At 34.9% G+C, this 15,267-nt stretch overlaps 1 protein-coding gene across 2 annotated transcripts in view; it reads right to left on the bottom strand.

The window, feature by feature from the left end:
- The window catches only part of TRIM33 (tripartite motif containing 33), a 119,825-nt gene that overhangs the window by 27,697 nt on the left and 76,861 nt on the right, over positions 1-15,267 (bottom strand). For both annotated transcript variants that reach the window (XM_004421099.3, XM_087445110.1), the window contains exons 5-10: positions 9,798-9,914; positions 6,633-6,747; positions 4,349-4,495; positions 3,757-3,874; positions 2,090-2,364; positions 1,318-1,482 (exon numbers count right to left, since the gene is read on the bottom strand). In XM_004421099.3, coding sequence (XP_004421156.2) covers positions 1,318-1,482; positions 2,090-2,364; positions 3,757-3,874; positions 4,349-4,495; positions 6,633-6,747; positions 9,798-9,914 — 937 coding nt within the window. The remainder of the gene's footprint in view (positions 1-1,317; positions 1,483-2,089; positions 2,365-3,756; positions 3,875-4,348; positions 4,496-6,632; positions 6,748-9,797; positions 9,915-15,267) is intronic.

The raw sequence follows: 15,267 nt of genomic DNA, 5'->3' as shown, positions 1-15,267 counted from the left end.
TCTTAAACGATGTAAATATATTTCTGTGTTTAAACAGTTGTATAGGAATAACTGTAATGATAATTTGGTCCAAAGAAAAAGTTCTAAAGCTTAATAATAGCTTTACTGTCACTGGAAATTTAAGAATTTTTAAATTAAAATAGGGATGCCTATGTCTAATATAAATATATTTAGATAAAATTCTATAGAGGAAGTAGAAGAGAAAATCAAGTCCAAGGAGAAGAGGGAGTATAAAATTTTGACTTTCAAAAAAAACAACTTGCTATGGTATTTGGGATTCCAGTGGATTCATTTACAACAACGATATAAGTATTTTACTTTATAATGTCAATATTTACAATATACCAGAAAGTATGTCCTTCAGAACTACTTAAACTTAAACTTATAATGGAACTTTTAAATGTTAACCTTCAAATGTGAGAAAGTGCATATATTTCAAAAGTCTTTCCAGGGGTACTTCAGCCAAAAAGTTGAAGGACTACTGCTCCAGGACAGTGTTTGTCCAACGTTGGTATGCAGACTGATCTCAGTGAGTTAGCAGAAGTTTTACGTATTCCCAAGTACTCCCCTCCTGAAAATACTGATTCAGTGGGTATGGCTCAGCATCTATTTCTGACAAGGCCCCTCAGTCATTCTAATGGTCTTGAAAGCATGCTTTGAGAAACATCACACCAACAGTTATAAAATGAACTTTATTATTTTATAACTAGAAATCTATGTAAAAGTAGCCTCATTTTATAATCATACCTCCTATACAAATATAATCTACTATTCAAGCTAAGATTAGAAAAAATGTCTCTAAATACACTTATCTTTAAGAGTAGGCAAGTCTATACCCTAAAAAGAACAATAATGAGTAGAGAGAAGACTAAATAAATAAATAAATAATAAAATTACATATACCATAGCTCTATTGTTTTCAAAGTCCTTTTTATATATTAGGCTCCAAATGTTGCATTAAAAGATCAGAGGAACAATTTCAGGAAACTAAGGTTCTAATCTTGATTTTACCATTATCTCTTGTGACTGTGGGTAAATAACAAGCTCCTTTGTTTTTCACTTCCATAAAATGAATTGGTTGGACTAGATTGGGGGTTCTCAACCCACAGTATATAATGGGTTTACTGGATCAAAAAAGCTCTTAAAATTGAATACAAAATTTCATATGTATGTGTATTTTTCTGGAACAAGAAGATACATAGCATTAATCAAATTCTCAAAGGCATTAATAACCTACCCCCCAACAACTGATTAAGAAAAATGGTGTCTTTTAGTTTTAAAATTGTAGGATTCTTACAAATGTAACTCTAGGCATACTTGTCTTTGGAGGTGTGGCTGCATCATGGAATATTGAGGGCCGCTGTGCCTGGGTATCCCTGGTATTCGGGCAGCATTCTGAGCCAATCTCATCTGATGGGCTTGGAAAGCTCCACAGTTCATGTTGCTTCTTTGCATTGTTTGCACACTGATCAATCTTGGAGGCTACAAAAGGCAGAAATTGTATTTATATAATTTTTTAAATAAATTAATCTTTCAATTATAAAATGTTCTGGTAAAAATAATTCAGTCAGGATAGAGGGGCATAAAGTAAAATGTGTACATTATTCCCCTCATCTCTAGCCCAAGCCCTTTCTCTCAGTATATGTGTGTGTTTAAAGCATATCAACATTAATTTATCTAACCATGGATTAACAGTTTTGATTTGGATGGGGGAGGGGAAAGCAGGAGAGATACAGAGATGGGAATGATTTGAAGAAATGCCTAAATAACATATCAGATCGTGGACAGAAACAATCTGGTTCTCTGGTGCAAAACCACAGGTGGAAAGCAAAAAAGATCTGGTATGGAGGGATAAAAACTTGCATACCTCCATAGTACTAGTGAGTTAGTTTTATTTCCCATGGTAAGTATTTACTTACTGTCCGTCCTCACACCTCCCCCAAATCCCTGCCATACCCAGAGCAAACATTTAAACTCTGACCTTTGAGCTCTGTCCCTGCTAGTAAATGAAATGTGTAACTCATCCATATAGGACAGAGTGTAGTCTTGAGGTCTTCATAATCACTTCAAAAAGTGGTATAACACTCACCTGTTGTTGTAACATCTGAGGGGCCGCTTGTCTAGTGTGCTGCTGTGTTGTTGTCGTTGTTGTTGGTACAGGTGCAGGTGGTTGCTGCATCCTCATTTGTTGCAACTGCTGATGTTTCTGTGCATATACTTGTTGTTGCATGTGCTGGAGTCGAAGCTGTGCTAAGTTAATCTGTCCAGGGGTTTTACTAATGTGGTTTGTCCCTGGAGGAACTTGCCCAACTACAACATTAGGAGTATAACCAGGAGCTGGTTTACTCTCTATTACTAGATTACCTGAAGGATTTAAAAAATGAGAATAATTTGCATATAACCGACTAAATCATCTACTTTGTGGATTAATCACTATCTTTCCTCTTTTCTCTGACAACTATCATCAATCAGAGCTTCCAGTAGGGATGTGAGCTAGGTTTAAAGATGATGAAGATCAGAAACCTAACATAGACCAAAGCCAAACGATTGACCTTTGATTATTCAGAACAATATATTTTCTGCCCTTATTCTTTATTAACACAGGTATACAGAAAATTAAACAGCAGAAAGAAATATTTAAAAAGGCCAATCTAGTCAGTCTAAATCAATTCTCCCCTGACAAGATTCAAAGATACTCAAATTGCCAACACTAACTCTATCTTCCTTTGAATTGCCAAAATGTGCAGGGCAGACTATTACATTGCTCCAAAACTGTCTTCTGTGGAAATGCTGAATGTTTTAAACCACTATGTCCTTAGAAATGACAATTTTCTTTGCTTCTCACAGAGCCCCTCTGCTTTCTAGGAATAGAAGGCAAATTTTAGGAAGGTGTGATCTAAGGTAGAGTTGGCAAACTTTTCCTGTAATAGGCCAAATATTTTAGGCTTTGCAGGCCACATAAAATCTGTCATATATTCTTTGGTTTTTGTTTGTTTTTACAACCCTTTAACATGTAAAAACCAAACTTAGCTACCATGCCACAGAAAAAGTTTGCCAATGTCTAAGACCGCAGCCAAATTTGAATATACACAAAGATTACTTTTACAGAAGGCCATCCACCTCTGGTTTTACAACTTCCAACGGTGAAGATGCGACTATTTTCAAAGTGAGTTTACTCAATCTGTAGACAGCCCTAATTGTTGGGAAGTTTTCAGGGTTTCGTGTTGTTTAAAATTGAGCTGTTTGTCTGTCTCTCTGTAACTTCAACCTACAGTCCTTAGGTCCACACTGTGGAGTAACAAAAGCAAAGTCCATTTCTCTTCCACATGAAAAGAGCTACTCTTATCTTTCAAACATTCCTCAGGACATGACTTTCAGATATATCAGCATCCTGGAGGTCCTCCTCTAGTGAACAATTTGGTACAATTAATATACAAACTACTAAGCATCTAAGAAATTATTCTAGAGAATGAAGACCCATTTGCTAAGATTCTGATATAAAACAATATCAATTTTAAAAAATGTAGGGAAAAAGTTAGAAATGATACACATATTTAAAAACTTTATAGAGGAGACTCTCAACATTCTTAAAGACGTAATGAACATAGCTCCAGTAAGTTTCCAATGAAGAACATATTTTCCAAGAAGTTTATGTTAGAGCAAAGTTAAAAAACTTTATCTAAAATTTGCTTAGATGCTTTCTCTCTTCCTAATTCAGTGTTCCAAGTTATATTCATAAAACTAATTATTTCTCACCTATATTGACTACATTCTTTGCCCAGAAGGTGGGATCACAATGGAAACGAATTGCTCCATTAGCAGCAGGGGCAGGATCACACCGTGCTTTCAAAATATGGCGCAATTGAAAAGTAATCTTAAAGGGAAAAAATTCACATTAGTCTTAAAATTAAATATTACTTGAGAAAACATACAAGATAAAGACATAAAAGCTCATGTAGCCCCACAGTGTCAGTCTCAAATGAGACAGTATCAGTGTTTAAAAGACTATCTATATTAGCAATCAAACGCACATGCATGAATTGCTGCCATTTCTGGTGATTAACTGCATTATGATAGTAAATATCTTCAAAATAGTAAATACTGTAGGATTCCACTTATATCAAAGTCTAGAAAATGACAGAAATCAGACTAATGGTTGCCTAGGGCCAAGGGTCAAGAGGAACAATGAAGCTTCTGTGAGTGATGAAAATTTTCTATATCTTGATGTGGTGGTGGTTACATTTCACAAAATTCAAAATCTACACTTTAAACAGGTGCAGTTCACTGACTATAAATAACATCTTAGTAAAGTCAATTTCAAGAAAAATAAAGATACTGTGTGTCTCACCAGTCGTTTGCTGTACAGCAGTGCTGTGCTGCTGCCACTCGCAATCGCCCAATTTGTAAAGTTCATAACGTGCTTCACCTGCCGCGAAAGGCCTGTGATGTCGTTCTGCTGCTGCAGTAACTTCATCTGTCTTTCTTTTGTGACATTCTGAAACAGAACAAGAGGTTCATGAAGAATTCTATATGAAAAAAATCAACTTATAATTTCTATCACGAATGAACACAATACCTATATTTCTTTTTAAAAACAGGATAAGTTGACATGCTCCTCATTATTTAATGAGCCTAAGATCAAAGGAAAAGCCACTAACAAAAGTGGAACTAAAAAATAGTTCTCTAGGCTAAAAAAGACATTCCACATATAGAAATTAATGTTAGTTGATGTCTCTCTTTTCCTTCAGAAGATGAAATGTCTTTGTTAAAAATATTGTCTTTCTATTAGACTAATGCAATATACAGAGTCTATAGCATAACGAGCTGACCTTTAGAAATAATTTTATATAATCTTAAACTCTTAACTCACTACACTTCTCAGGCCTAAGAAAATTTTGTGTTACCAGTGCCACCTACTGGTGTGGCAGGAGGCTGAAGTTAACCTCTCTTCTTTTAAATACTTAAGACAAAAGCAGAAAGATGAATTCCAGAGTTCTAAGAGTAGAGTTAGGGAAACTTCAGATGACAGAATTTCATAAAGAACGAGAAAGTGAGTGAGGGTTGAAGGAAAGACCAACTTGGGGGAAATGTTGCAGAGGAGAAATAAACTGCTTTCTAGGAACTAAAACTCCCAGAAAGGATAGTCGTGTGTACTTTGACATTCAGCATGCCAACCTACTTCATTCTTAATCACTTTCTTACAAAAATGACTCAACTTGGTTTACTGGACAATTTTTATCCTAAGGAAACAAGTTGCTCATTTTATAATGATCAATAGATAAAAGTATTCAACTGACAGAAGTTTGATTTACAACTTTCCTGGAAATCATCCCTTTTATAAAGCTTAGGAAAACCTCTATTTTACAAAGTTTAGGAACATATTACACTAGAAAACACCTATTTAAATTATCAGCATGTTAGGAGCACATGGCAGATTTATCACTAGTTATTTATGTATACTTTAGCATTAAGGGGCATCTTTTAATTCAAAAGTTCTTGAAATGGTTTAAGAGCATTATTTAAGACCTATAGTTAAAATGTATTTACAATAAGTTAAAAGCTATCAAAAATAGTTGCTGCTAAGTGCTCTCCATTCACACTGCCCTTATGAAAACAAATATCTATTCGAGTTAAATGCAGCTGGCTGGCTATACAACAGGAAAAAGACCTCCAATTTGAACAACATGTGTGAGAGTACTTTTAATCTCACAATTGTGTCTCAACAGAAAGATATATTTTAAAAGACAGAAATTCAGAAATATCACTCTAGTGACATAATTTCTTTCATTTGTATGTAACTATGCATCTAATATTTCTACAATGTTCTAAGAAGGAACAGAACAGAAAAAGTCTACTACGGTAAATTTGAGGTTAATAATAATGCAAGTTAAATAATCAAATACATAGTTTAAACTGTTACTATTCAATGGTGCAGAAAACATAATCCCATATCATCTTAGCCTACTTAAGAGCACAAAATTTTGAGAACCAATCAACCGTGGTCACTAGAGATGAATCTGATTAAAACTTAATTTGGATTTCACAAACTGACTGGATTCACATCTACAAATTTACATCTACATGTTAATCTCAAAATATGCAACACAAAGACCTAATACAATAAAATTATCAGTAAGTTTAAAAGTTTATAAATTTCAAAATGAGTAGTGTTTTTAGCAAAACTATAGAATATTTTAAAAATAAAGTGAAACACAGAACTGACTCAAGCAGAATCCCAAAATACATTCGTATGTAAAAGGTAAATTGAGGCCCTATCTTAGGGGTGACGGGAAAATGTGGCAGGGCAGCTTTGTCTTCAGTTACACCACATTTTAGTAATAATTCTTTCTTTCCTAAAAGGACAACATTATCTCCTAATTTATACAGCTAAAATCAGTGTTATTAAATTGTAAAAATTTAATTGTAAATTAAATTTTTTTTAATGTAAATTGTAAAAATTAAAAAGTAACTAACTCAAAAAAAGGTCTATTTTCTAAAAGAAAATGAAAAAAAATTTTTTTAATTTACTTACATACCCCCCACCACCAAACTAAAAGAGCTTATCAATAAACATTAAAACAGCTAAAGAGCAAGAGAAGCAGTTTTGGTTTTATTTTGGCTTTGAACCATACCTCTAGCTGCTGTAAGAGAGATTTTCCTTTCTTATTAATTTCATTGATAAGGGTGAAAATGGCCACTTTAATTTCCTGTTCTACTCGTTTGTTAGTCTCATTTACTTCTTTTATCCTGAATAAGAGAAATGCATCATTAGGTTATCAACTCATCCTACGTCTCTGAATCATCAACTGTTACAGAAATTCATCCAACTGGGCACTTAACCAAGTAATTAAAATTAAACTTGTGACAAAATGCACAATTTATGTTTCAGCAGACCTGACCACTCAATTTGGTCCAAACAAGTTATGTATATAGACAAAGAATGGATTAAATATTTGGTAATTTTAAATTAAGTTCATAAAGGTCAAGTTATTACTCTACATGGCAATCTCCTTTAGTTTCTATAACATGAATGTGATATACAAATATCTGACATCAATGATTGCTGGTTATTGTCAAATCAGACACATTGGTTCTACTTAATCTTAACGCTTTGCAAGAACAATGTGCAAAACAACAATGTTGCAACCAATAATTATTATCTTTTCAAACAGTAGGAATTAAACTTAGAAATGTTTATTTTCACTTATAATTTAACCACTTCAAATGTGGGTTCTGATATACCACTTCCACAGGTTCTTCTCATAATAATTTCCTATTTTATACAGTTAAGGGCATAAAACATTTTCAATCCATTTTTAAAAATAGCTGTTAGGTGTTTCAGAAATAGGTATAAACTCCCATTGTGGCTATGAAAGTTTTGATTGCAAATATGATATAGGTGATACCTTGCTATTTACAAAATAGGAAAGGGAGAATCCAAACAATATAAATATATAAAATGCTAACAAACAACCATAAGAAGGTAGCCCTCAACTTTTATACATTCTACTTCTGTGCAAACTATAACTCACATATTTCAACCCCTAGATTGCCTTTCATTTGCCAAATTCAAATTTGAGTGACTTTAATACTACTCTGAGTCATAATAATGTAGTTTTCCCTCCTTTGTCTGTACATCAGTGCTTGTTTGGGCACTTATTTGAAAATTTTATTCAATTCTATCCTTATCTTATTAAAGTGAGTGGAAGACATTTTTTAAAAGTGCGAGTGCTGGGCCGGCCCCGTGGCTTAGCGGTTAAGTGCACACACTCCGCTACTGGCGGCCCAGGTTCGGATCCCGGGCGCGCACCGACGCACCACTTCTCCGGCCATGCTGAGGCCGTGTCCCACATACAGCAACTAGAAGGATGTGCAACTATGACATACAACTATCTACTGGGGCTTTGGGGAAAAAAAAAAAAGGAGGAGGATTGGCAATAGATGTTAGCTCAGAGCTGGTCTTCCTCAGCAAAAAAAGAGGAGTATTAGCATGGATGTTAGCTCAGGGCTGATCTTCCTCACAAAAAAAAAAAAAAAAAAAAGGAGAGTGCTGATTACTACTAGTGATAAGAAAGATAAGACTCGAAGTTAAAATGATTCAAAGACTGAAATCACTTAGCATGCTGAAAGCAGAGAAAAATTAGCCACAATCAGACTCTCACTGGATTTAAGCATGTCTACTATATGTTCAAATGTGAAGGGGAAAAAAATGAATGTACATTAAAAAATAAGAGATAGATCAGGGGCCGGCCCGGTGCCATAGTGGTTAAGTTCACACACTCCACTTGGGTGGCCCACGGTTTGCAGGTTCAAATCCCGGGCACGGACCGACACATGGCTCATCAAGCCATGCTGTGGTAGTGTCCCACATACAAAACAGAGGAGCATGGGCACAGATGTTAACTCAGAGTTAATCTTCCTCAGCAAAAATAGGAAGACTGGCAACAGATGTTAGCTCAGGGCCAATCTTCCTCACCAAAAAAAAAAAGAGAGAGAGAGACATAGATCATCAAAGAATGTGTCTAAAAGGGGAAGTATCATTTGAGATTTTAATACTTTTTTTAAAGCCTTCTTGAGATGAAATCATTTATTACCCCAACCCTTTCCAATCTTATAACACAGAAACCTCTTGTTCCACTTCTTTACACAGATTCAGGAACATATATACAAAGTATGTACAAAAATACAAAACATATGTACAAAAATATGGGACTGACATATGAACCAACTCACTACCCTTTCTCTGAAAGGGACATCCATCTGTAATTTATGAAAAGACAGTTATCCTCTCCAACATCACCCACAACATATCAGCAGTATAATCTGAAACATCCTGACATTTCCATAAGAACTAACTATCCATGAATTTGTGTGTGTATATATATTTACATATTATCTACAACCTCTGAAGAGCCTTTATTTTCCTTTGGTATCACTTCTTAAATTGATAGTTCTACCACCTTACTGTCTAATGTATAATGCACTGTTTTCATTCATTCATCTATTTAATATGTTTTGAGTATCTACTATGTGCCATTTAATCATCATAAATTAATGAATTTTAATTTTTTAGAAGAACCAGAAGTCCCAATATTTGTGAATCTGAAGAATAAATGCATATTAACCCTATTCATACCTCCAAGAATATACAGGTTTTAATTATGCCAGCTCCAAGTGTTTGTATTTCTACATTAAGAGTACTAATCTTGTCAATCTACTCATTTATGGAACTTACTCCCACCTGCCTTACCAATAAATTTAGTTTACTTAGAAATGAACCAAAATAGAATTTTTAAATACTGATGGTGTTATTGATAAAATACTAACAGCTAAAACTTGAGGGTTTACTATGTGTCAGAAACTGTGCTATATATTCATCTTATAATACTACTACTAAGATAAGTACTGTTTTCAATCCTTGTTTCACAGACAGGAAAATAAATTTGTCCACCACTCTTCATACTCTCTCCTCTACACTGTCCTCTAGATGGTCTTAGGTTTAAATTTTATAATTCAACTCCCCACATAGTAATTGCTTCTTCCACATTTAACTACGGCTTACAAAGACTAGAGTCTTATTAATTATAAAATAGTCAAAGATGAATCCTAAAAGAGTATTCAAAATTCTGGTCAATTAAATTTTGCTTAACTAACAAATATTATAATCCAAAGTCAAATTATACAATTTATCTCTCTAAAAAAATATGCTTAATATAAAAGAAAAACAAATTTAAACTGGACACACTGTGTTTAATAATTCTTAAAGTGAAATTATGGTTTTAAGGCAACACACTTACCTATTCTGCACCTGAGTAGCTGCAAAATGAACATAATTCTTCTTCTCAAGAAGCTTAGCCAGTAGATTCTCAATTGCACCTTTCTGGTTTTGAAACGCTTCTTCCAAAAACTGATACCTTAAAACCAAAACAAAAACTACATTTAAAACAGAAAATTTACTATTCAGATTTTGGAAATGAAGAACTGCTGCATGAGTCAATCTTGAAACCTTACTTAAATGATCAACATTCTATGCTGGCCACACATACCTCACCTCAACAGCAATTTTTAACTACCAATCCCTTCCCTTCTGACCAGACCCTGAGAAGCCATTGTAAGACAAAAAAAAAAAAACAACAATCACTCAAAAAATGTTCCAGTGCTTGTACATTCAAGTTTTGATTCAGGATTACATTTTTTAAAAATCTAAATATTGGAGTAAGTTAGATACATTTTATATCATAAAATACAACCATATTATAGAAAATACTTTCAAAAGTAGGAAAACCACTCATAGTTCCAACATAATAAAATCACAGCTACCACTATATTATACACTTCCTTAGTCTTTTTATTACACATTTTAAAATACAAGTGTAATCATAACGTATGTGCAATTTTCCATCTGACTTTTATTCTTTATCCTGTCTTTATAACAACCATTTGAAATAATTTTTCAGTTCTAGATGCTGTCCGTATATTGTCAAACTTTTCAAAAGGGTTACATCAATTACAATCACACACTACAAAAGGACACTTAGGTCAACAACAGACCACATATACGACAGTGGTCCTGAGATTAGTACCATATAGCCCAGGTGTGTAGTAAGCTATACTATCTAGGTTTGTGTAAGTACACTCTATGACATTTGCAAAATGACGAAATCGCCAAGGATGCATTTCTCAGACTATATCCCTGTCGTTACGTGACACATGACTGTAAAAATATCACCAACACCAGTTTTACTGTAACTTTGTCAAAATGAGTGGTCTATGTTATGATTTTCTAATATTACAAGAGTGAAAATTTAGACTTGATAGTAAAGCCTACAGTTCTTTGGTTACTAGGAAAGTACAAGTTTTCTTTGCTAGTTTTATTTCCTTTCTGTAAATCATTCAAGTCAATAAATATTTTTTAGCTGCTTTATGCTAGGGATACATGGGTAAAAAATTCATTGTTGTTCAAATTCTAGTAACAAACAGACACAAATATGAAATGATACTACACTATGATAAGAGCTATAATGGAAAAATACATAGTCTGCAACAAGAACATAGTGCCTAAGTGGGCCTCAATACCAAGGAAAGCTTCACAGAGAAGTCAAAATAGTATTATTCTAGGCTAAGTGCAGAGGCATACTGGGGAACTACAAATACTTCAATACAGCCAAAGAAAAACATGCAAAGGTCGAAATATGAGACAATAACTAATAAAATCCAGAACCAGACTGTGAAGAGTCAGGTACATCATGCTAATTTTTGGATTTATTTTCTCAGTAATGGGATATCTTTGAACAAGTCTAACCAAGATGTGATAATGAGATTTACGTTCTAGGAAAATCATCAGACAGAAATATAAAAAAGATCTGAAGAAGAGAGAAGGGGAAGGCCAGCTAGAACTCTTAAGACAGTAGCTCAGATGAAATATCAGGGTATAGTACTCATTGGTATAACTGAACAAACAAGGCGGAACAATGGACTTTGCCAGAGAAATTAACACCATTGGTGATTTGGGAGTTTATGGGGCTCCAGTTAAAGCAAGGTCAATGGTATGACCTAAAAACTGAAGGCCTAGCTAAGGCATAGTCAAAAAAAAGGTCACTGGAGATGAGGTACTGACAAAGTTATAATTGTCTATGTGGACACTGAAATCACTCAAGTAAAGGCAGGAATTGAGATGAAGAAGAAAACTATGAGCATCTAGATGTTTGAGTCTTCAGGGAAGGTCTCAGTTAAGGTAAATACAGGAGGAAAGGCTATGAAGTTGTTAACACAAAGAAAGTTTTGTTAAGATAGAGGAAAGTCTGCTTAGTGATGGGGTTCAAGAGATAAAGGAAAAATGGAGGGCAGTAGAAGGCAAAGTGTAGAGCAATATGGGAATCAGTGTATAGATTAGAGAGAACGGCTGGCAAGTGAGTTTTTTTTTACTTTGTGCATCAATTAAAAATTTTTTTATTGTAGTAAAACATACATAACAAAATTTACCATTTTAATGACTTTCAAGGAGAACACTTTTCAAAGTAAAAAAAATAAACCTGTTGGGCCGGCCCGGGGGGACAAGCAGTCAGGTGCGTGCGCTCCGCTTCACGGGCCCGGGGTTCGCAGGTTTGGATCCCGGGTGCACAGTGACGCACCACTTGTCAAGCCATGCTGTGGCAGCGTAGAGGAAGATGGGCACAGATGTTAGCTCAGGGCCAATCTTCCTCAGCAAAACAAAAAGAGGAGGATTGGCATCGGATGTTAGCTCAGAGCTCATCTTCCTCACCAAAAAAAAAATAAAATAAAATAAACCTGTCTATAATGTAAAGTCTAGCACATTATAACTTATATAAGATATTAAACAGTACAAAAGCATGTGGGTATTTTAATTTAAAAGGCTTTTAGAAGGTTCTACTGCTAGAGGGGTGACCCAAAGACTGTTCTTTCACTGAAGAACCACATTTATTACATATACCATAATTTCTTTATATCCAAAATAAAATTTTACTTTGTTAAATCTGTACAAGTAGGAATATGAGATTACCATGCTAATCCTTTTGACTTAATGAGCTTTACATTGTGAGGAAGATCTTCTGACACAGAGTTGATTATGTTAGCAAATAGGAAGGCATTTGATAAAAAGGTCAACTAGTAACATAATTTATAAAATTTTAATTCATAAAATTTAACCTTGTACAAACTTATTTCTCTTCTCGCTTCAAAATATATGTTTTAGAATCCTGTTTCTGGGCCGGCCCCGTGGCTTAGTGGTTAAGTGAGCGCGCTCCACTGCTGGCGACCCGGGTTCGGATCCCGGGCTCGCACCAACGCACCACTTCTCCGGCCATGCTGAGGCCGCGTCCCACATACAGCAACTAGAAGGATGTGCAGCTATGACACACAGCTATCTACTGGGGCTTTGGGGGGAAAAAATAAATAAATAAAATCTTTAAAAAAAAAAAAGAATCCTGTTTCTATAAATATCTTATTGCATTCACGTGAATGAGTAGCAAGCAAACACACTACGCTACACCTAGGTCAAAGTATGTGTCCTTTCCCCCCCTTTTATAGGAGTTGACATCTGAGCTGGATGTCAAAGGATGAATGAAAGCTTTCTAGGCAGACAAACTTGGGAGGAAGGTAAGCTCATTCACTGGGGGAAAAAAATCTGACTGTACAAAAGTATATAGTTCTGAAGCCATCTGACATTTTCAGGGTTAAGGAAAAGAAGGCAAAACTAGAAGAGTAGGGAGGTACCAGACACTAAAAGCCCTGTACATTTTGCTGAAGTTGAATTCAGACAATAAATAATAGTGAGCCATCAAGGGACTGATTGAAAAGTGACAATCATCTGTCTCTGTTCACTTGAACAAATTTCAATTCTGTCATTAGAAGAAAAATACTAACTGGAGCTTGAAAAACCAAGGAGCAATATGGAAGCAGTTCTGGCTATAAGCTACTTCTGATTCTCTTAGCTAAAAGAATAAACTAACATTCTATTTTCTTTTTTAATTAATCTAAATTATAGCTGAAATACTTCAGAAATGGGGAGAAAGAATAACCAATAAATGGATTAAGCATAATTGTGATTAATATGTAAATACATGAAAGCAATTTCTTAGATCTTAATCTTGCATATGAAGTAGTGATTCTTAACGTGGGCTTCCTTAGTAACTATAAGCTATTTTCAGTACTCCAAAATGTCTAGGTAAAAATCATATTTGCCCATGATTTAGTTAGGACATGCTAAGCAAGACTGTCTGTGCTTTGGGCTAGAATTGTAGAAACTCAGTATACTAAATATACCATTGGTTATCAGGTTTTGAACAGAATTAATCATCATGCTTATATACTTTATTATTGAGAAATAAATTATTTAATGCAGTTTGCTAAGAAGTTTTTGAAAATATGGTTCTTACAAGCAAAGAGTAGAAGATGAATAATAAAAGGATTGTTTTTATAAGGTTGAGAATCACTTAGCTAATAACTTCAAACTGTAACTTATAAATGCACATTTAGAATCATATTAGGTCCTGAGCTATACAGGGATACTACTCTACTTGCCAAGTAAATATAGTATTATTCTTAGTAATTGTCAATGTGTATAAAAATCAATAAGATTTCACTCTGGCACTTCCAGGGAAATATATCATCTTAGTTTGTATTCAAACTAAATATCTAGTGAAACATTTTTTGCAAGCTGATATGTACTAATTATGACTCTCTTTTTTTAATTCAGCTATTCCATTTTTAAAAATTACATAAAATTTCAAACATATATTAAAATAGAGGTTCAATTCCACTGAGCCTATCATCCACTTTCAAAGAAGTATCCATTTATAGTCAATTTTGTCACCACACCATCCACTCTATCCTTAAGCTTACTCTGAAAAAAATACCAAACTTTTTTTTTTTTTTTGTGAGGAGGACTAGCCCTGAGCTAACATCGGATGCCAATCCTCCCCTTTTTTTCTTGAGGAAGATCGGCCCTGGGCTGATATCCGCACGCCCATCTTCCTCTACTTTATATGGGATGCTGCCACAGCATGACTTAACAAGCAGTGCGTCAGTGTGTGCCCGGGATCCGAACATGTGAACCCCCGACATCTGAAGTGGAGCGCATGCACTTAACTGCTGCGCCACCAGGCCAGCTCCCCTTTTTTTCGTGTGAGGAAGATCAGCCCTGAGCTAACGTCTGAGGCCAATCTTCCTCTTTTTTCTTTTTTTTACGCTGAGGAAGGTTGGCCCTGAGCTAACATCCATGCCCATCTTCCTCCACTTTATATGGGACACTGCCACAGCATGGCTTTCACAAGCAGTGCATCTCTGCGCGCCCAGGATCCAAACCTGCCAACCCTGGGCCACCAAAGCAGAGCGTGCGCACTTAACTGCTTGTGCCACCAGGCCAGCCGCTGCCAAACATGTTTTATCTAAGCATTTATCAATCTATAGATAGCAACAGCTAGCCTCCTTTGAGAACTTACTATGTTTTCAGGCACTGTGCTAAGCATCTAACATAGATTCTCTCATTAAATTTTTAGAAAAATTTAATGACATAGGTACTATTACTATCTTCATAGTAACAGCTGGATGATTTGGACAACTCTCTGTGTCTCAGTTCTTCTTCAGAAAAACGTGTAATAATAATCATATTTATCTTATAGGACTGTTCCAAGAATTAAATTGGTCAAAACACACAAAGCACTTAATAAGCACAGTACTTTACTTACTAAAGCACAATAGGTGCTTAAAACTAGTTACCAGTGCTATTTTTAGCACTAATTTTAAATG

Source organism: Ceratotherium simum, chromosome 2 (assembly GCF_057802395.1).
Source record: "Ceratotherium simum simum isolate JZ-2026a chromosome 2, ASM5780239v1, whole genome shotgun sequence".
Taxonomy (NCBI): domain Eukaryota; kingdom Metazoa; phylum Chordata; class Mammalia; order Perissodactyla; family Rhinocerotidae; genus Ceratotherium; species Ceratotherium simum.
This window is presented reverse-complemented; position numbering and strand designations above follow the sequence as displayed.